Below are 22,807 nucleotides of genomic sequence, written 5' to 3' on the forward strand. Positions count from 1 at the left end.
AGATAACTGAACTGGTGGGTCTCAGTCCCGATAACACAGTCAAATCACCTGGAGAGCTTTTAAAACTCACAACCAAACCTGCCATTGCCCCTGCAGACCGCATGCGTCAATGCTGCTCTTTCCGGATAGCTTGGCAGAGGTGTGATTTATATTCTGCAAATCTTTCTCCTTTATACAAAAATTTGGTGATTTTTTTAGAGACTTGTGGGGCCCTCACCACACACATGAGCTGCAGAGTGTGGCCGCCACCCCGTTTGCAGTTGCTGACTCTGTTCACTCCAGCCCCAGTCACCACTAAGCAATGCACAGACTCATCCTCTCTAGGTCCATGAATCAGGAAGCTCTCAGATTATTTTAATAGGCAGCTACGGTGGAGGACCACAGCTTTAAATTCATTTTGAGCAATCCTAGTTGTCTTAGTCAGGGTTTCTATTCCTGCACAAGCATCATGACCAAGAAGCAAGTTGGGGAGGAAAGGGTTTATTGAGCTTACACGTCCACGTTGCAGTTCATCACTAAAGGAAGTCAGGACTGGAATTCAAGCAGGTCAGGAAGCAGGAGCTGATGCAGAGGCCATGGAGGGATGTTTCTTACTGGCTTGCTTCCCCTGGCTTGCTCAGCCTGCTCTCTTATAGACCCCAAGAACACCAGCTCAGGGATGGCATCACCCACAAGGGGCCCTCCCCACTTGATCACTAATTGAGAAAATGCCCCACAGCTGGATCTCATGGAGGCACTTCCCCAACTGAAACTCCTTTCTCTGTGATAACTCCAGCCTGTGTCAAGTTGACACACGGAACTAGCCAGTACAATTGACCCCTTGACAAAATACAATAATGATTGTGTTTGAGAAAATGCCCCACAGTTGGATCTCATGGAGGCATTTCCCCAACTGAAGCTCCTTTCTCTGTGATAACTCCAGCCTGTGTCAAGTTGACACACAAAAGTAGCCAGTACACCAGTGAACACTAACAACTGTGTGTAGTAAGAATACTGCACACAGTTTACGTTTGTGGCACCACCCTTCTGGGTACAAGGATCCCTCATCAGTATGACTGAGATCATTAACTTGATCCTGGAGCTTAATAGATCGTTCTAGTTCATCTTTAGACACCTTAGTATCATATTTAAAATCACCTCCATTTTCTTTCAAGTGCCTTCAAAACATCTCAAGAATGCTTTCCTAGATGCTGGAGAGATAGCCGGCTCAGCAGTTAATACCCTTGCCTCTCTCCCAGAAGGTCTGAGTTAGGCTCTCAGCACCCAAGTCTGATGGCTTTCAACCACCACCTGCAATACTACCTCCATGCGTCCAACACTCTCCCTGGACAATGTGGGCACCTGCACGTATATGGTACATACACACATACACTCTACACACATACATACACACACATACACACTCATACACACAGACTCACACACATTCACACATACTCTACACATACTTATATACACAGACTCACACACACTCACACATACACACTCTCTACACACACTCATACACACAGACATTCACACACATACATGTACTCACATATACATACACACATTCTACACACACACACTGACACACATACACTCATACACACATACTCATACACATTCACATACACATACACACATTTACACATACACACACACACTCTAAACACACACATACACACACTCACACACACACACACACACACACACACACACACACACACACTTGTGGTTTTGCACCTTGCTTCTTCCAGGTGTCCAAGTGCAGGTACACACTGGGCTGGAAGGTTGAAGTGGAGCCCAGAACAGGTGGGGTCTGCAGGATCTCCATCCAGCTGTGAGTTCTCTTTCAAGGTCTATAAAGAATTGCATTGGGTGGTGGCACTGGAGAGATGGCTGCTCTCCCAGAGGACCTGGGTTCAATTCCTAGCACCCACATGGCAGTTCACAACTGTCTGTTACTCCAGTTCTAGGGAATCTGACACCGTCACACTAACATACATGCAAGCAAAACATCAATGCACATAAAAAATAAAAAGAAATTATTGAAAACATTTAAATCTTAAAAAAAAAGCATTGTTTTGGAATTTTGAAGTGAATTGCACTGAACCTATAGATTACTTTTGGCACAATTGTCATTTTTACTATGTTAATCTTACCAATCTGTGAACATGGGAGATCTTTCTATCTTCTATCTTCCTTAATTTCTTTCTTCAGAGATTTGAAGTTCTTGTCATATAGGTCTTTCACTTCCTTGGTTAGAGTTACACCAAGATATTTTATATTTTTATGGCTAATGTAAAGAGTATGGTTTCTCTCATTTCTTTCTCAACCTGCTCATCATTTGTATAAAGGAGGACTACTAATTTTTTTTGGTTAAATTTGTGTTCAGACACTTTGCTGCAGGTATTTATTAGCTGTAGGAGTTCTCAGGCAGAATTTTGGGGGGTTGCTTATGTATACTATCATATCATCTGTGAATAAAGATACTTTGACTTCTTCCTATCTAATTTATATCTCGTTGATCTCCCGTAGTTGTCTTATTACTTTAACTAAAAGTTTAAGTACTATGTTGAATAGATAGCGAGAGAGTAGGCAGCCTTGTCTTGTCCCTGATTTTAGTGGAATTGCTTTAAGTTCTCTTCATTTATTGGCTTGCTGTATATTGCTTTTCTTATACTTAGGTATGCACTTTGTATTCCTGACCTCTCAAATATTTTTAACATGAAGAGGGGCTGAATTTTGTCAACGGCTTTTTCATAATCTAATGAGATGATGATGTGGTTTTTTTCTTTCAGTGTGTTTATATGGTGGATTTCATTGATGGGTTTTTGTATGTTGAGCCATCACTGTATCCCTGGGATGAAGCTTACTGGGTCGTGGTGGATGATGGTTTTGATGCCTTTCTGGATTCAGTTCGCTCATATTTTATTGACTATGTTTGCACCAATGTGTGTGTGAAATTCTCTTTCTATGATTGTGGTATCTTAGAATGAGTTTGGCAATGTTCCTTTTGTTTCTATTTTGTGGAATAGTTTAAGGAGTATTGGTATTAGCTCTTCTTTGAAAGTTTGGTAAAATTTTGCTCTAAAACCATCTGGCTCTGGACTTTCTTTGGTTGGGAGACTTTTAATGACTGCTTCTATTTCCTTAGGAGTTATAGGGCTATTTAAATAGATTACCTGATCTTGATTTAACTTTGGCAAGTGGTATTTATTGAGAAAATCATCAATTTTGTTTAAATTGAAAATTGTGCTGGGTATAGTAGTCTGTGCTGGCATTTGAGGTCCTTCCAGCTCGTAAGATATCTGCTCAGGCCTCCTGGATTTTAGAGTCTCTGTTGAGAAGCCAGATGCATTTCTGATAGGTTTGCCTTTATATGTCACTTGGTCATTTTCCCTTGCAGCTTTTAATATTTTTCTTTGTTCTGTGCATTTAGTGTTTTGATTGTTGTATAATGGTAGGATTTTATTTTCTGGTACAATCTACCTGGTGTTCTGTAAGTTTCTTGTATATTTATAGGCATCTCTCTCTTTCTGTTGAGGACATTTTCTTCTCTGAGTTTGTTGAAAATATTTTCTTGGCCTTGTACCGGCAGTCTTCTCCTTCTCTTTCTATTATTCCTAGGTTTGGTATTTTTTCATAGTGTCCCAGATTTCTTGAACATTTTGTGTCAGGAACTTTATAGATTTAGCATTTTCTTTGGCTGTGTATTGATTTCTTTTGTCATATCGTCTACACCTGAGATTTTCTCTTCCATCACTTGTATTCTGCTTGTATCTGTTGTTCTGTTCTCCATCTCCAGGATTTCCTCCACTTGTGTTTTCTTTATTGCTTCTATTTCCATTTTAAGGTCTTGAACAGTTTTACTTACTACCCTCTCCCCTTTGATTGCATAGTCCTGGATTTCTTTAGGGGATTTCTTTATTTCTTCTTTAATGTTCTCATTATCTTCATAAGATTGGATTTAAGACTATTTTCTTTGCTTCAGCTGTGCTAGGGTGTCCAGGGCTTGTAAGACAGCTGGGCTCTGATGGCTCCATGCTGCTCTGGTTGGTGGTGACTGTGTTTTTATGCTGACCTTTGACCATCTGGGATTTGTTGTTATTGTAGGTTCAGGGGCTGATTTCTGAGTTTACCTTTGTTAGTTGGGTGTGTGGGTTTTTTTTTTTTTTTGATGTTTTGTTCCTCCTTGGTTTATGTTTCCTCTTGGTCTTCTGACCTAAGTGGCTTAGAATTCTGGTACAATAGGATGTTACCACTGGGGTTTTTATGGTCTGCCTGGGCTCTGGAGTTCTGTGTATCCGTTGCTCCTGGGGTCCCTATTACTAGTGTGGTCTGAGGTCCCTGGTACCTGCCTGGCCTCCAGGAAAGCAGACAGGATTTTGGGGCGGTAGATGGAACACAGGGTATGGGGTGTAGTTTACTGATGCTGTGTGCGTTCAGGGGGCTTGGTGGTCAGGAGCTTAGGGGCAGGCTGTTACCTGGTGTCCTTGATGCCGACAGGGCTCTGGGAAAGCAGGCAAAGTCGTGGTCTTCATTAATTCTTTGTTAAAAAAAAGATTTATGTATTTATGTATTTACTTATTTACTTTTTATTTATTTATTTATTTATTTATTTATTTATTTATTTATTTATTTATTTATTTATATGAGTACACTGTGGCTGTACTGATTGATGGTTGTGAGCCATCATGTGGTTGCTGGGAATCTGAATTCAGGACCTCTGTTTGCTTTGGTCGGCCCTGCTTGCTCCGGCCCTGCTTGCTTCTGCCTAAAGATTTATTTATTGTTATATGTGAGTACACTGTAGCTATCTTCAGATATACCAGAAGAGGGTGCCAGATCTCATTATAGATGATTGTGAGCCACCATGTGGTCACTGGGATTTGAACTCAGGACCTTTGGAAGAGCAGTCAGTGCTCTTAATCACTGAACCATTTCTCCAGCCCACATTAATTTTTAATTTCATTACTTCTTAATGATTTTAAGAGCTATGCATATGATGGACTTTTATTTTTTGGTGGCAAATTGGAGTACCTTGCTGTGAGTCTTACAATCTTAGAGTTTTACAATAGAACTTATTAAGTTTTGTGATGTAGACTTGTAAAATGTTATAATTCTTTATTTTCCTGACCTGCTTAGGATGACCTTCCCCACTGGAAAGTAATAAAGGGACCTTCCTGATGCCTTAATGCTCTGAGAGCTTTGAGTCTGTGTTTGCATCTTTGCTCTGTCATGAGATGATTAGAGTGAGGAAAGGTCGCGTCCTTGAGATTAGTCTCCTCTTGGCTGTATTTAAGTGGCTTATGTCATATTTTCCACATACTTCCCATTACTAGCCATGGGCCTTTCATTTTAATGCATTTGTGTGTGCATGTACATGTGTGCATGTGTGCATGTGTGTGCATGAATGTGTGTGTGTATGTGTGTGTGTATACATGCCATGGTGTGTATGTGGAGGTCAGTTGACAATGGGAATCATTTCTCTCCTTCCATCATGGGTGCCCTAGGGACTGAATTCAGGCCATTAGATGTACCAGCAAGTGCTTTTCTTTACCAGCCTGTGCTTCGTTCCATTATACATGTATACATATACATATACATTATACATGTATATATAGTCATTCCTAAAGTGTAAATATAACTCATCACATGTATTTGTGCTCAGCAGGTTTGATGTATTAATTTCTATTGCTGTCTAACAATATCACCAGAAACATAATAGTGCCTGAGAGGTAGAAGAAGCAAGAGTATCAGTTTGAGTTTATACCACAAGCTTGAGACCAGCCTGAGTCTCACGCCATCCTATCTCGGGAATCAAACCCAGAACCGACAATGACACAACTTACTAGCCTATAGCAAGTAGGTAGAATATGAACTGCCTATCAGTAACTGAGCTGGCAGATCAGAAGTTAGAACACAACTTTACTAGGTACTTGGTTCCAAGGTTTCCCAAGACGGTGACCAGAGAAGTGTTTGAGGTGTTTGAGGCTGTGGCCACATCTGAAGCCAATGGACTGGAGAAGATCTGTTTCCAGCCTCCAGGGTTTGATGGTGGCATTCAGTTCCAGTGGGTTGTTGGACTTAGGTGTCAGTTTTCAACTGGAAAAGAGCCAGAGGCCACCTCTGATTCCTTGGCTTCTGTGCTATCTACAAGGCTGCTGGAATCCTCAGGCCAGCAAGAGGAAGCCAGTGTCTTAAAACCACACTTACGTGACATGGTCGTGCATATGTGGCCACACGTTCATGCCCTCTTTGTCTTATTCTTCATTTGGTTAGAGGTTCTTCATAGCTTCTGCTCACACCCAAGAGGACATCATAGAAGGATGGGACAAGCTGGAGGCTTAAGTCACAAGAAACCATGTTGTCCTTCATGCCCACATAGTCCACGTGTCAAATGCCCTGCTGTGGGAAGCAGAGGAGCTGCTAATATCCTTAGGTTTAAGATGCATTCTACGCACATCTTCCTATGGAAGACAGAGAAGGCAAATGCTCCATCTTTGCTTTCTAGTATTCATAAGAGCAAACCCAATCAATTTCGCTCAGGCTGAAATTTTATAAGCTGGCTGCAATTTGGTTTATAACTTCCCCATGGCCCATCTCCTGCATTTAATGAAGCTAGTAGTTTCTACTTTAAAAAATAAATAAATAAAAAATTTCCGCATTTCATTAAATCTGCTGCTGTGAGTTGTGAATTCCATAATGCTTCTGTGTGCTCTTTGGTTCACACAGAATGGTTTGCACCATTTTTAACAACTTTGTAAAGCATAATTACTGCACTAGACAAAGGAGTCAGATCTTGGCCTTTGCAGGTCTTCCTTCCCTCTCGCCTTCTCTTCCTCTCTCCGTTCCTTTCCTCTTTCCCTTCTTCCCTCTCTTCCTCCCTCCCTTCCTTCTTCCCCCTCTCCTTCCCTCCCTCCCTCCCTCCCTCCCTCTCTCCCTCCCTCCCTCTCTCCTTTCTGTCTTCTTTTCTTTCTTTCTGTGCATGGCAAAGTTCTCACTCCATCTTGGGGTGCTCACCATGTAGCCCAGGCTGGATCTGTACTTGCAATGATTTTAACCCTTCTTTGCCTTTAAAAGTCACAGTGTTGACAGTGTGCCCAGTTACCACTCTGCCAGCGTTTCCTCTCCATATCACGACTCTCTTCTTCTGCAGCCTTCTGCTTTCTGAGCTGTGAACAGAGGTTGCCATATTTCCCTTTCCTGGTTGCCATTCCCAAACGCGGACATGTGGGGATCCCCTCATGGTTGGGATTATTCCTTCTTCCTGTGCTTCACGAGTTTCTATCTTGCCCTAGGGAAGTGTCAGTTGGGGCTTAGTAAATGGGTTTCTTGGGGGTAAAGTGTGAGTATATAGGAGGCAGAGAAGAAAGTGAAGGGGAATTCACAGTTTCAAAATATGTTGCCCCACGTTCATAAACGGGTTCCACCCGAGGCTGAGGCTCTAGGTTGATGATAGGCAGTTCTTGCCACAGTGACTTGCCTACATTGCTATTTATATTTAGTCAGAACTTGCTCTTTCTCTCTGTGTGTCTCTCTGTCTCTCTGTCTCTGTCTCTCTCTCCCTCCCCCATCTCTCTCTTAGGATCATGCTTAATATTTTACCTTCCCTAAATTTGTGAATTAATCCCTATCTCCTAAATCATACCTTAGATCTTATTCCTAAGGTACTCAAGGTTAGGTACCCCAAACGCATCAATCTTTCCATGCTTCTGTTACTCATAGGAAAGTATCCTATCCATCCATAGGAAGATACCCGATACCTGGATGAAAAGCGTGTCTGGGAAATTGTATATGTAAGTCACCCACTTTCATTCTGTTTGTTTCCAATATGACTAATTAAGCCAGCATTGCATGGTAAATATTTGTTTGCTGAGCAGCACGGTTCTCACCCGGGGGCTGGCTGCAGCTGTGTGGGAGGTATTGAGGCTGTAGGAGACACAAATGGACGGCCCCTCCTGGGGGGGGGGTAGTGCTTTAGCTCACTCTAAATCCAAGGTATTTAATTTTTTTTTTTTTTTTTTGCTGTGTTTTCTAATGTTGCACCTGCTTCCTCTACAGAAGATTGGAACTTTTTTTAAAGGGAGACATTTTATACATACAAAATATCAAAATATGAGAGTGTAGATATGTTAATCTTTACTCTAGTAATCATCTCACTATATCCACACATATATCCTATAAAAATTTAAAAATTATTTATTCTAGCTAGCTTCTTCCATCTCCCCTGGTCTCCTCTTCTGAGACCCTGTCAGTTAATCCTCAAGTCCCACCTTTCTCACTCTACTGCCCAATCACAGGCTCTAGCCTTTTATTAACCAGTAGCTTTATATTGCAGAGCAAGGTTTGCTGAACAAAGACCAGTGTATGTGAGAATGCACTCATCTGGAACGTCTGGCAACAACTAGATCTTGGGGTTCACAGTTTAGCATTCGCATACATAGCAACAGGTCAATCCCCAACAACATCCCATAACATTGTGTTGTAAACTTTAAATCACCACGCTTTCCATTTAAAAGTCCCAAGCTAAGAAACAGAATTCCCATTACTAGGTCAAGATAGAGAGAAAGAATCATAGACAAAAGATAATGTTAGGAAATGTTTATGGCCGAAAATGGATGGCGGTAGAAAAAGGTACAAACAGAGATCTCTTCTGTTCCCTCTTTCTTTTTTCAAGTCATCCCTTTCCTGAGCAGCAACGGCATCACTTTGTTGTCTACAGAGCGGAGCTGGGCCCAGCACTAGAACCGGAAGAACCAGCAGGAGCAGAAGGATGTCAACTCAAGACCAGAATGGAGGGACTCGCCTCAGGGCAAAACCAAACTCCAACAGACTTGTTACCAGAGTGAGAGAAAGCCCACAGTCACAGCCCAAAGGAACCGGGCGGTGGCGGAGGGAAGTGGAGTAGACCGGAAGGGAGCCATGTTCAAAAGACTAAAGCAGGGACCCCAGCCTGCAATGCCTGTGAAGCACCATCCCGGACAGCTATGGGAGAATCCTTGAGTTCACGTTCGAAGGAAAATGTTCAGACTGGACTTCTAAATAAGATAGTATGCTAACCTTGAGAAGGTGAGTTCAAAGTTGGAATGAGATTTAATAGGCCCTGAAATCAGGTAATTGGTGGATACCCTCTTTATGGAAAAGAGCACAGACCTATGAATTAAACACCAGGCACGGGACTGGAAGGTGTTCGCGCAAGAGAAGGGCCCCCAAGCCCAAGCTCCGTCACGCCCCGATCCACTTGCCTCTGCTGCCTTCTCAGTCGGTTCCCAGGCAGCTTCCTGGTCCTTTGCAAAGCTCAGTTTCTTACTGTGAAATGGGGATGGATAGAGCCAGCCTCTCTAGGTTGGTACTCAAGACTAAATAAAGAATGCACGTGAATGCGTGCAACGCCATGCTATCTTGGTGATGTTCCAGAGTCCCAGGTCTGGGTAGGGGTGGTCGCTGTATTCCGGACTCCAGGAAGATAGCTTTAACTTCTTTAACCACCACCCCAACCCTAATTATCTGCCAAGTGAGGGACATGCTCCTAGATTTTATCTCAGGTCACATGACACCAATTTTCTTATTTCTAGAAGCTTTGGTGATGTCTAGACTGTAACCATTGATGTTTGTAATTAGGTGAATGATGCTTCTGGGGAGGGCTGGTGCTGCTGGGGGAAAGGAGTGTGGGATGCAGAAGTGGAAGGAACGCCCACACCAGCGACCCTCCTGTGTCCGAGTTTGGGTGGACTCAGAGCTGTCGTATGACCTGGAGTGTAACCCAGTCTTGTGCTCTCTTTACAGGCAAGGGACAAGCTCAGGAAGACAATGGACCACTCAAGCTACTCTTGGGTCACATCCAGGACAATTCTTATTATATGCCCTGCCTCCCAGGCTAGCCTCTCATTCTCCTAATTTTATTTCATCCACCTGTGCCTTCTCTCTCTCTCTTTCTCTCACTGTGTGTGTGTCTGTGTGCATGTGTGTCTGTCTCTGTCTCTCTGTGTGTATGTCTCTGTCTCTCTCTCTGTCTCTCTCTCTGTGTATGTCTCTGTCTCTCTCTGTCTCTCTGTCTCTGTCTCTCTGTCTTTCTCTGCCTTGGCAATCCTGCACAGTGCTCTTTTCGTGGCCTGCCCTCTTCTAGTGGTCAGGTTATTGGGACATACTAGGCCTCTCTTAGTCTACTACTGTGTAGGTAGAATTCTCTTGTCTCATTCCCTTTCCCCTTCTTTGTTATTTATTTGTTGTATTCTGTTGTTATTGGGGGCTGGTTCCTGGAAGAGAAACTTAGGGATAGATGGAGAGACGGCGAAAAGAGAAATGGGTCAAATCAACAATGTACTGATCAAGACCTGAACTTTAATAAATATTAGTCAATATATAGCTTAGGAAGAAATCCCTCCCCCCAGACTTCAAGGAGAGGTCCAGAACTCGCTGGCTCTGATCTCAGCAGGTTGCCTGCTGAGATCAGAGCACTTCAAGTCTAGCAGATCAGTCTAGATGCTTCCAGGTGAGGCTGGCCTGAGGCTGCCCATGACTTCCAGGTGAAAGCAGCAGCTGTGTTGTTCTCTGAAGAACAAAGGCCAGGGATAACACAGGCAGAAAGCAGGGGCTGGCGGCCAGGAATGTAGCAGGTTGAGAGAAGAGGCTGAAAAGCCCAGCTCAGTGCTGGAGGGGGAAGGGACATTTATTTATTTATTTAGAGACAGGTTCAAGGTCAATAGCTCAGGCTGGCCAGGGACTGCTGTCCTAGCTTCCTCACGACTGGGATTATAGGCATGTACCACTATACTGATTTTCTTGCTGGATTTCTTGACTGACAGAGACCATGAAATCAGCTGCCTCTAACCCAGCAATGAGAATGTGGAATGGAACAGCTGCGAGGAAGTTTTAGAGGCCAGAGGTGGACAGGGGATGTTCAGAACCTGGAGAGCACCCAGAGACAAGCAGCAGAAATGGCAGTGATGGGGAGAAAAAGAAGGAAGGAGAAAGGTGGTGGGTGTTTATCTTGGGGAAGAAATGGCTGAGGTGGCTTTGAAAAAAATCCAACCTTAGAGCATCCTCCAGTGGACAGAATGAGAAATTAGTTAACAATGTTGAGCTTTGGGCTGCAGAGGTTTTCAAATGGAGCTGTCCATTAGAGATAGCAGGTTTGTTTGTTTGTTGCTTTTGCTTTTTTTTTTTTTTTTTTAAATTTAACTCAAGCGACAACATACAGTTACCTCAGATTCTTTGGGAGTGCAAATATCAGCAATGCATTCAGCACTTCTCAGAGATTCTGATGGGCAGACAAGATTGAGACTGAAGGACACCAGTGACAATCAGACATTTGGTGAGGACTGTGTTGCTTATAGGGAATGGTCTGTTAGCTTTCTATTACTGTAATGAGATACCCAAGATAAACAACTGAGAAGGCAGGAAGGTTTAATGTGACCGACAGTGTCAGGGACTCCAGTGCATGACCCATTATCCCCGTTGCTTTGAGCCTGTGTTGAAGCAGGACATGCTGGAGGAATTTGCATTGTGGTGCAACTTGCTCACCTCTGTCAGCCAGGAAGCAAAGAGACAGGGACAAAGGACCATAAGAGCCCCTTTACTGATAAGCCTTCAGTGACCCAGCTCCTTCTGACTCGGCCACATTACCCCCCAATAATGCCAGAGTGGGAACTGAGCTGGTAACACATGGCTTTTGGAGGACATTCAAGAACAAACGACAGCAGTCACCAAGTGGCTTGTGTATGGTTGAGTCTTGGGTTCTTCTTGGCTTTGAGGTGCTGACATTCTTTGGGGCCAGTGGTTCTCAGTCTGGGTTGTGCACTGAAATTATTTGTGGGGTCTTAAAAGGGTGTCCCTCTGTGTCTCACTTAGGGATGCTGAACAAAATCCTTGAGTTGTGGTCCAAGCTATAAAGTCGTATATTGATTGCATATAATGTATATAGTTAGGGTTTCCATTGCTGTAAGGAGACACCATGACCAAGGCAACTCTTATAAAGGACAATATTTAATTTGGGCTGGCATATTGTTTCTGAGGTTCAGTCCGTTATCATCAGGGTGGGAAGCATGGCAGCATCCAGAACACAAGGTTCTGAGGGAGCTGAGAGTTCTACACTTTGTTTCGAAGTCTACTGCCACGCTTCACACCATGATGGTGTCTCTTTTCAGCAATGACATCCATCTCTGGGACACAGCTTCCTTCTGCACTCAGAAAACACTTCCCAGAAGATTATACCTTAATGACGCTGGTCTCTTCTTACTCACTGCTAATTTCTTAGCTCCGGTTATCCAGCATCAATTGCCCCAGATTCTAGTCCAGCCTAAATTACTGGGCCATTTCCTCATAATTCTTCCGTAAAACCAAGTGGCTAGAAACTCAGATTTGACACAAGGCAGGCAAAGTATGGGGACAGGCAAGGTCACGTGAAAAGTCCAGCGCAACTACTGGGGCCGCACTTGTAGGATCCTGTGGGGCTTTCGAGAAAACAGAAATGGGTCTTCTTCCAGACTCCTAGAGAGCTCTTTGTGATGTGACTCTGGGAATTAAAATCACTTGGTTTTATGGAAGAATCGTGAGGAAATGGTCCAATCATGTTAGGCTGGACTAGAACTTTGTTGTTGTTTCAGTGAAGGAGTAAGATCATGTGAGACAAGAGGGGAGGCTAGGGCGAGCTTAGCCAGAGCAGAGAGAGGGGCAGGACACAGACACATACAGGCAAACATACACAAACATACACACAGACATACACACAGACATACACAGACACATACAGGCAAACATACACAAACATACACACAGAGATATACACTGACATACACAGACTTACACACACACACACACAGACCTACACAGACACACACATGCACATATAGATACACAGACACAGACACACACACACACAGACACACACATACACAGACACACACACACTCTCTCTCTCTCTCACACACACACACTCACACACACTCACGACCAGCCTAAGTGATGGCTACTTCTTCTTAATCACGTTTTAGTTTTCCTTCATTCTTCCTCACAGAAGATCCATTAAGTCCCAGCTACAACCAGCCCTGCTTCTCAACAGTGTTCACTAAAGCAAAGCCCTGCTCCAGAGTCACCCCACATAAACCCATCCTGCGATAAATTCCTGCTAGTGCCCCCCCCACCGCCCCACCTCCTTACTGACTGTTCTAAGTCCAGGAGAAGGAAACCAGAGAGGAACACGATCACATCGCCCTCACCCACCCTGGTCTCCTCACACAAGACATGTTGTGTCTGTGTTCATGTGACAGAGACCAGCAGTGAGACCGGTAGGTGAACAGGCTGTGCTTCAGGCATCTGCACCAGGAAGGACGAGCAGACTATGACGTCAGTGTATGAATGATCTCATTTATAGAGAGAAATTTCACTAGGAAATTTCTAGTGGTGGTGTTTTAAAGTGCTGAGGATAAAAGGCTGTCCAGTGGTTGTCCCTCTACCCTGGTCCTTTCCTGTGACTCATGAGTGCCAGGCACAGGGCCTGTGGTTCAACTAGCCCACAGTCTCCTCCTGAGGCTGGCTCTGAAACTTTGCAAGCCTTTAAGTGCTCTGAGAATCAGGTAAGAATCAGGAACCAGGGATTGGAAGAAGACCCAGGTATGACTGGAAAATCAGAAAACACAGTTGCTCTTCCAGAGGTAAGAGGAAATACATGGCTCTCCTCTTTCACTAGGGAAGGCAGGGTGGCGCTAGGAGGAGCTTGCGGAAGGTGTGGACAGCAAAGGCATTTCTAATGAGATGTAGACTTTGAAATTTTATGTATTTATGTATTTATTAATTTATTCTTTGTCTTTGTCTCTGCCTCTGTGCTCTCTCTCTCTCCCTCTCTCTTTTTCTCTCTCTCCCTCCCTCTCTCTCTCCCTCTCTCTCTCCCTCTCCCTCTCTCTCTCTCTCTCTCTCTCTCTCTCTCTCTCTCTCTCTCTCTGTGTATGTGTATGTGCACATGCATGCACCAGAATAGGGGTGTGGAGGTCAGAGAGCAGCCTGTGGGAGTCATTTCTCTCCTTCCTCCATGTGACTGAACCAGGGTGGTCAAGCTTGGCAGCAAGCTCCTTTCCTCACGAAGCCATCTTGCCCTCCAGTGAGGTTTGGAAACTATTCTTCAAGTCCTAGTGAAATTTCCAGCAAAGGAAACATTTTAATTTATCCTCCTCCTCCTCCTCCTCCTCCTCCTCCTCCTCCTCCTCCTCCTCCTCCTTTTTATGTATTTGAGTACACTGTTGCTATCTTCAGACACACCAGAAGAGGGCATCAGATCCCATTACAGATGGTTGTGAGCCACCAAGTGGTTGCTGGGAATTGAACTCAGGACCTTTGGACGAACAGCCAGTGCTTTTAACCACTGAGCCATCTCTCCAGCACCCCCTACTGTTCTTCTTCCTCCTCCTTCTTCTTAAAAGACAACTTACTTTTTATTTACATGCATGCGTGTGTACACGTGATGAAGTCCTGAGAGGCCAGAAGAAGGCGTACCTCTTGAACGGAAGCTCCTGATGTGGGTGCTGGGTACTCAGCCTCAGACTTGGGAACTCGGGAAGAGCAATGAGTGTCCTTAGCCATTAAACCATCTCTCTAGGCCCAGGGGAATTTTTTCTTGGCATTTTATGCAGTCATCTCTTTCTCAAAGTAAGCACAAGGCTTGGATTTTGCCTCCCTTTCCCCTTTAATACCATAGAGTTAAAGGGTGACATGGTAGTTATAAACAATGTTCATTAGACCTACAGACCTGAGTTCAAATCCTGGCTGTCACCATTCACTAGTTATGTTACCTTGAGTGTGTCACCTAATGCCTTGCCCCAATAAACCATCATCCACCATGCCTAGCTTGGTCCTAACAGTAATTGCTGTGGAAAGGGATAAAGTGGGATGCTCATGTCACGTGACGCAGTGCCCTGCACATCAGAGGTACTCCGTGAACACTAGTAGTGACAATTCATGGTAGTAATATATTTTTCATAAATTTTGATTCTTTGAGATCTTTTGTTGATAGAATTTAAATTAATCCTATCTGTAATCAGACACAACAAGTAGAAAAATCACGAAAAATTTCAATGGCACCTGTGGGTTCTGCATCTAATATCCCAGAATTTCTTCACTCCAGTCACACACTGGGACTGCTATAGCCAAAGAGTGAAACTATCTTTGCTCACGCCCCTTAAATTTTAAACTAACCTAAGATTTAAAAGTTGTAAAAAAACAAAACAAGACAAAACCCTTCATACATCCCGTGCTCAGTTTCTGCTGATATTATTATTATACAAGTGTCAACAAATGAGAGATTAATATCGGTAAAGTGTTATTAAGCTAATGATCTCACTTAAATTCCACTGATCCCAGCATGCATTTAGCTTTTCTCTAGTCTCCTGTATCCTAACCTTGCCTATGTATCCTTTCTCATCCTTCATGACCTGAACACTACATTAATTACTCATCTAGGAGCTGCAGCAAAATACAAAGCAACCTGAGGAAAGGTTTATTTTTGACCCAGTCTGAGGAGACAGCCTGTCATGCGGAAGGTCAAGGCGGCAGGAGCTGAGGCAGCTGACTGCATTGTATCTGCACTTCAGGAGCAGAGGGAAGCACAAGGAAGTGCTTCCTCAATGTTCTCCTTTTCAGTCATTTCAGGACTCCAGCGTACACTCAGGGTTGGTTCTCCAACCCCGGTGAGCCCGATCTAGGCAGCTTCTCACAGGGATGCATCCAGGTGACAGTCAACATTAATCACCACAGTTGCGATGTGATAAAGAAGAGTTGTTTGTTCTTTGTTCGTCCTTTGCTGGGGGCTGTGTTCTGCTCTCTCAGGATCAAATAGGATTATTGGCAAGAGTAGCAGTGTATTGTGCCCGCATGAGCGACTCTTGGTACACGTTTCAGGAAGTGAATGGTACCGGTGTGTTCTATGACTGGGCGCTGCACTTGGCTGCTAAGTATTCTCCCTGCCATTTCTACCATGAAGTTAGCATCTTCCCCTTTGCCGTGAATAAATATTTGGGGAGAAGATACTTAGAAACTATGAAAATTCTGGCCTTCCTCCAACTTTTATTCACAGATTTAAGTGGTGCAGTGGTTATTAAAGTTGTCTGTCCAGTGGTGGTTTCCTATTTCTGTCTTTCCTTCTACAATTGCTAACTGGAATTCTGTTTTAGGGAAAAGGTGTATTTTGTCCCCCATTCATTTTCTTTATTATTTATGTGACCACAAACGAGAGTGTGTGGTCACAACCTACTGTCACCACTATATATTTTGTTTCCCAGATCCTTACCATCCCAGCAAGCTGTCACCAGGTATTGCTTGAGGAAATTTTCTTGCTCCATTTTTCCCATTAGTGTCATATTTGAAAAGGGCTCAGGTTGTCCATGTGTGAGCAGGAAAGGGTCTGAGGCTCCCTCTGCTGAATCCCTGTCACTCGGAGGTGGAAACAGGCCATTCGTCTCTGAAGATTCTGTCCCTGCTCTGTTCCCAGTAGAGGCAGAAAATACCTGGGAGAATGTGTCACAACACACTGCCCAGAACTGACTTGGTGCCAGCCACTACCCTCGAGTTTCATGAGCTCATTTTGCTGCATCCAATTCTGCTTACTGTTCAGTTATTCTTTCTAGCAGGCCCTAGAGACTCCTCTAATCCTCCTGCTGAGTGAGAATTTGTAAACACTCCTTCTGACAGTGCCCGATCCTTGGTCTCGTCCCTGGATACCCAAGGGTTGGGAAAGCAAGGGTTATCCCGTGTGATTGATATGACACACTCCAGAACGGGCAGCCCGAAGATTGTCACTGACAGTTCTACCAATGGTCCTCAAACTACCTCTTCATCACTTGGCTGAGCAGGGACAAATATCAATCAGGACAGCATAGAAATAAAGGAACCCAGGGATTGCGAGCATTTGGAAAGGAATAAAAGAGCAATCAAAGAGGCAGTGTAGCAGCAGTTATGTAAAAACTGAAGAATCATCATTCCCTCATGCCAGAGCAACTCCAGAGCAACAGAAGATGACACTAAGGATGCTCTGATCTCCGGGCGTGTTTCCTGCAGACAAAATCACATTATTGCATGTGTGAGGTCTCAGAGACCCGGGCAACACTGCTGAAGGCTATGTGGTACCCAGACTTCTTAGGGCACTGATTTGGGTCTCAGTGCCCTAAGTAATTACCTACTTGGTAATTAGAGAGTACAAATTTCAACATTCATACTTAGTAGATCAGTTAGTAGGCTGCTAGTGGGTACCACTTGGCATAAGGCAAAGAAGTTAATCACATTGCTTTGGGCTTTTAGCACCAATTTGCAGCCTCTCTTTGAGAACACTTTTAATGTTTTTCTTTACACCATAAGATGAGACAGATGGATGGTTAGGAAGGAAGGAAGAAGGAAAGAGGCTGCTGAAACACAAGAATAATTTCCAGGGTCTGGAGAGGTGGCTCAGTGGTTGAGAACTGTAGTTGCCCTTCCAGAGGACCTGGGTTCAAGACCTAGCACTCTCACTAGCGGGCCACTTCTGCTTGGAAGTCCAGCTTCAGGGGATCAAATACCCTCTCCTGCCCTCCAAGGGCACCCACATAGATGAACACATACACAGACATAGACACATAAATAAAAGTAGAAAATGCAATCTTTTATTTAAAAAAAGTCTCCATGAAGCTCTATGTGAATAATTCTTTAACAGCATCAGTAATTATTCATGAACTCGCTACATTATCAGATCCACTCTCTCCTGAAATCTCACACAACTTTCCAAGGTAAGCAACATTGTCTCCATTTTGTAGCTGTGAGAATGAGAGTCTCAGAAGCTGAATGCTTTGCTCAAAACTCCAAGCTCCAGAGCGACAGATGCAGTGCCTAGCCCGTGCTGCTGGCCACCAAAGCTTACAGAGTGTCCCCCTGCATGACCCTGCAGCAGGTGGTGGACCCAAGGCTGTCCTCTAGACTTGGGACTCACAGCTGAAGGAACAGCCGGCCATCTCTGTGGGTCATCCCTGCCTGGAAGAAAGTCCTGTGACTGGTTGTCTGCCTCACATTGCCAAATCTTCCCTCAATACTTTTTGTTTTAAAACCTTGGTTGATTGCAGCTTAAAAAAAAAAAGTTCCCACACATTGTCAAAGAATTCAAACAACACTGGAGCTTCAAAAAGAAGAGAAAAATCTTTTTTACTACCGTTTCCTAATGCACTTCTATTCTGAGTGCAACCACTATAAACTCAGAAACCTTTTTCAACATTGTGCATGCACATAAGTGTGTGGGTGGCTGCGTCTGCGTGCATGTTGGATGTTTTACTGACTTCTCACAGTTCAGTAATCTTAATGTGTTGTTATTGTTGTTTTCCCAGATCATCGTTCCTCCCAGAATGCCATTTGGAACCCGATAAGGTTGGTATACTTTTGAATTAATCGGAATAGCACCTTATCAAACTGCTTCCCGGGAGCCCTTGAGTTGTGAGAAGACAGTGTAACTGGCCGATCCCTTTACAGAGATCCCAGAGTGTCAGGGGGAAGGGCAGGCAAGCTATGGCAAGACAGCATGCTGTAGTAAAGTCATAAGCAACTGGCTGAACTGCCAGGGTGTACACAGTCCCCGGGCCAGGAAATCACTCATGTGCGGATTGTCTGGTGGCCGAGGGGAGGGGACAATGTGGGAGGGGGAAGGCAGGAGGCGGAATGTGGGCAGGGTCAAGTTTAGGATTACAGGCTCCAACAGGGCGGTCTCCAGCCACGCTTTAAATAGCCAGCCCCTTCCCTGGCCCCCAGGAGAATTCTCCGACAGGACCTCAGGCAGAAACATCACCAAGGTTCGGAATAATCTCTGCTCTTTCTCTCTTTTTCCTGTTTCTGGGCCTTGGAATGTAGGTTGGTGGTAGGGTCCATGGATTCACAACCGTGGTGTCCCCTGGACAGTGTTCGCGGTTGGCTCTTGGGTGTGCAGGTGCAAGCGCTTTCTGCTATTCTCTTGACGTTCTGAAAGGGGTGGCTCATGGCTCAACGGTGACAGGAGGAGGGGTGGAGAATCCTAATTGGAGAGGAGAATCGCTGAATTTCAGTGTGAATATAGAAATCATCTCTCCACTCAAGCCTCACTGCAGAGTCTTCGCCAATGTTCCCACTGTCACAGACCAGCAAACTAAGGCTATGTTACTCATTAACCTCAGGGGTCAGGCAGGGGTGCTAGGAACAGCTGCTGTCTGAAGCTGGCATGCCTGAACCCATGCTCTTTCCCCTGCTCCTGAGAGGCACGGGCTGAGAGGCAGAGGCTATGGCTATGGTTGTTGGGAGGGGGCTGAGGCCAGGTGGGATGCTTCGCCTCACAGGAAGACATCCCTGGGATGGTAAGTTAGTCAGGGAGGCCAGGATTTGCATGCCAGGAAGACCAGTTCAGTCAGGTGAGAAACAACGTCCCCCACTCCGTTGCTGGAGTTTCACCTTCTTGTCCACAGCTAATTTGGATTCCACTCTCCAGCTTGTCAAATAATTAGAGGTGTCTTCCACTCCTCGCCTTTTTTTTTTTTGGCTTGACTCTTCTGGTCCCTAGAGTGGCAGGCAGAAACTAAGGGAAGCCTGTGGCTTGGAGGGGTTCCTGATGAGAAGGTTCTACAATCTGAACGTGTTTGGGGGTTTGGGGGGAAACCCATCTGCTTAGTTCTCTACAGAGAGGCCACTCTAAATCACCCACAGTGCCTCAGGTACACAGTCTGAGCACCTGGGAAGCTGAGGCAGGGAGTCACCTTGAGTTTATGTTAGATATCAAGTCCTTGGACAAGCTGGGCTATAGACCTTGTCTTAAAACAAACTAACCAACAACAACAAAAACTAAAACAAAGACCAAAACAAGAGAGCCACTGCATAAAACACTAGGAGGGAGTCACTAGAAACACCGACATTAAACGTGTTGATCAACCAAGGCAGCGAACACGACTTCCTAACAGAGCAGCGGCTGCAGGTATTTTATTCTCAACAATGACAGGGTTGGTGTAGGAATGAAATGAACGTGTGTGCAATGCGTAGTCATTAAGTTTAAATCACATCCAAATTTATCCTCGGTCTCCCCGATATCAGTCTAGGATAGGGCGTTTCTGCACTGAGAAGTCGAAGGTAGCACTCCCTTTCCCAGTCATCATCTTGGTTGAAGGGAGCAAGGGAGGGAGGAGAAAAAAGAGTAGGTAGGAGAGAGGGAGAAGGGAGAGAGGGAAGGCTAGGGAGGTAAGAAGACATTTTTCCATGTATGTTGATTCAATAAGAAATGGAAGAGAAAAGAATGAGTTCCTAGACAGCTCAGTTCTCCCAGTCTGGTTCCGGGTTCCATCCAACATCCCTCAGAAGACATTTCTTTGAACAAAACAGTAAAGACACAGATAAGGAAAACATCCCTATGACACAGTCACTAAGAAAAAAAAATCTCGGGGTATGTCCCAATCTTTCAGTGCATGCAACTATTGTGTAAAGTGACTGTCGAGCCCGGTCGTTCTGTGTACGCACTAATCTCATTTCCCACAGCACGACCACCCTTTTTTTTTTTTTTTAAATATACATCTTCCTGTAACAGTTTTAATGGTTGTATAGAAGCTCATAATATATCTACCATAACTTATGACCTCACCTTCCACTATTAGCATGTATATTCTTTCCAATTTTTTGTTGTTGTTCTAAACAATCAACATTCTTTAATATCAGATCTTTCCCCACGACCACAGTTACTTCTTTAGGGTAATTCATGCAAGGGACATCGGTGGTGTCAAGAGCATGTCAACTGTCATCCTCTGGGTAATCCCAGCCTATTATGGGATTGAATTGCTTTTTAATGTGTCACAGTTGGTTGTGAGATGTGGGGAAGTGCAGACACCCACATACTGTGTGAATTCAGAGAACACTCATCAGGGAAGCCAAGTCTACCCTTCTGGGTCAATGCTTTCTCCTAAGTGTGAAGGGAACAGGCAGTCCCAGGAGCGTCTCCCCCAGCTCTGCCAGTGAGAGGCGCTAAGGAGGAACAGGTCAGAGGACAGGCAAGGCAGCTGTCCTTTTCCAGGGAATTTACTCCCTTGGGAATTTTCTGAAGGTAGGAGGTGTTTCCCTGTGGGCTTCCCAGCAGTGACAGAGCACTCCAATTGTTTTCCAGGTGGGATGGATAACAGGGTCGCGGGAACAACCAGTAATGGAGAGACAAAGCCAGTGTGTCCAGTCATGGAGAAAGTGGAGGAAGATGGTACCTTGGAGCGGGAGCACTGGAACAACAAGATGGAGTTTGTGCTGTCAGTGGCGGGAGAGATCATTGGCTTAGGCAACGTCTGGAGGTTTCCCTATCTCTGCTACAAGAACGGGGGAGGTGAGAGACACTATGCCACCCCAAGTCTCCCCGGGAAGGAGAATTCTTCTGTCTGCTACACCTACTGTCCCTCTGGGAAGGACCCTGATGCGGGTCACTGAGGACACTCTGCAGGAGACTGAGACTTAGATAACCCGTGTGGGTGCCCTAAGGCTTTCTCTCATAGAAGCGTGAGTACAGGCGTGATCCAGATGGATCAGGCCATGGATTCTGCCTCTGCTCTTAACCCTGTGTGACCTTGGTCAAGTTCCTGAAGCCCCCAGAGTCTCGATGGCTGTTCCTGTAATCAAGATAGCAATACCTGTTTTTCAAGGTTCTCATAAGGATTGGCCATACTACCCATAAAGTGCTTAATAAATAGGAGCTGCAGGGACACTGTTGCGGATACCGAACTCTTCTGGGATCTTGGGATTCTTCAGCTTTGGCTTGTGTCACCCTTCCCCACCCAGAGCCACCACCACGCAGCTGGTACCATGACATGCCCACCCAACTCTCATTAGTATAATCTTTGACCTTCATTGCTTTCCTTTAAGATTCTCTCTCTCTCTCTCTCCCTCTCTCTCTCTCTCTCTCTCTCTCTCTGTGTGTGTGTGTGTGTGTGTGTCTGTGTGTGTGTGTGCTAGCTTCTTATTTTCCTTCCCAGTCTTCTGGGGGTAATTGCACTAATCCATATTTAGGGAATTTCCACACCCCTGTGGGAAGCCTTGGACAGAGTCCCCAGATACTAAAGGGCTTAGAGTTGGCCCGTGGCTTAGGAAACCATTCTGTTCTGTTGATGGATAAAGCTTCCAGGGATTGGAGGTCATGGGTCTGTTTTTGTAGTGAGGCTGTATCCTGAGCTAGAGGAATGCAGGTAGGTCACCAGGGACTCTGAGAGGAAGCACACGAGCACACCTTCCCACTCGCAGGGGAGCAGAGGCCTCGGAACCCACCAAGCTCTCAAAATGGATTTGAAGGGATGAGGTGCACAGTCCAAGTGGTTTTGGAAAGAGGACACACTCAACCCAGGGTGGAGGTCGGAGGGACGATGAGAGACCAAGGGGGAGGTGCCTTGTACCCTCGGGGTCTTGTTCTTGGGTTTATGGGTGTTGGAGACCGGGGTTGGAAGTTAACTTGTAAATTTTCCCCAGAGGAACAGGAATGAGGTAATATGTCCTTTCTCCCTAGGAATTCTGGCTAGCGGCCTGAAATCACAGGACTTTGCTCAGTCTGTACTGTGAGAGAAGGAGGGAGGTTTTCTCACTTCTTACCTAGCCCTAGATACTCCTACACTTGTTGAGGAGTGAGGGCCTTCCCTTCAGAGTGTTAGGTACAGGGATGTGGACGGCCCAGGGCACAGACAGAAGCAAGGGACTAAGGCACACGCTGGGCCTCAAAACCAGCTTACCTTCTCAGAAAGATTAGGGAGGAGATTTCCCCAAGCCTCTCTGGAATTGGGTAAGGGTTGAGGCACTGATTTCCAAGCTTAGCTCAGGGCCACTGGGGGGTGGGGTGGGGAAGCGG

General features: G+C 45.0%; 1 protein-coding gene across 2 annotated transcripts in view; it reads left to right on the forward strand.

Moving 5' to 3' along the window:
- The first annotated feature begins 21,101 nt into the window (after positions 1-21,101).
- Slc6a13 (solute carrier family 6 member 13) overlaps positions 21,102-22,807 on the forward strand; it is a 33,994-nt gene continuing 32,288 nt past the window's right edge. For both annotated transcript variants that reach the window (XM_052174766.1, XM_052174767.1), the window contains exon 1: positions 21,102-21,304. In XM_052174766.1, coding sequence (XP_052030726.1) covers positions 21,103-21,304 — 202 coding nt within the window. In that variant the 5' untranslated portion in view covers position 21,102. The remainder of the gene's footprint in view (positions 21,305-22,807) is intronic.

This window comes from Apodemus sylvaticus, chromosome 2 (genome assembly GCF_947179515.1).
Source record: "Apodemus sylvaticus chromosome 2, mApoSyl1.1, whole genome shotgun sequence".
Classification (NCBI taxonomy): Eukaryota; Metazoa; Chordata; class Mammalia; order Rodentia; family Muridae; genus Apodemus; species Apodemus sylvaticus.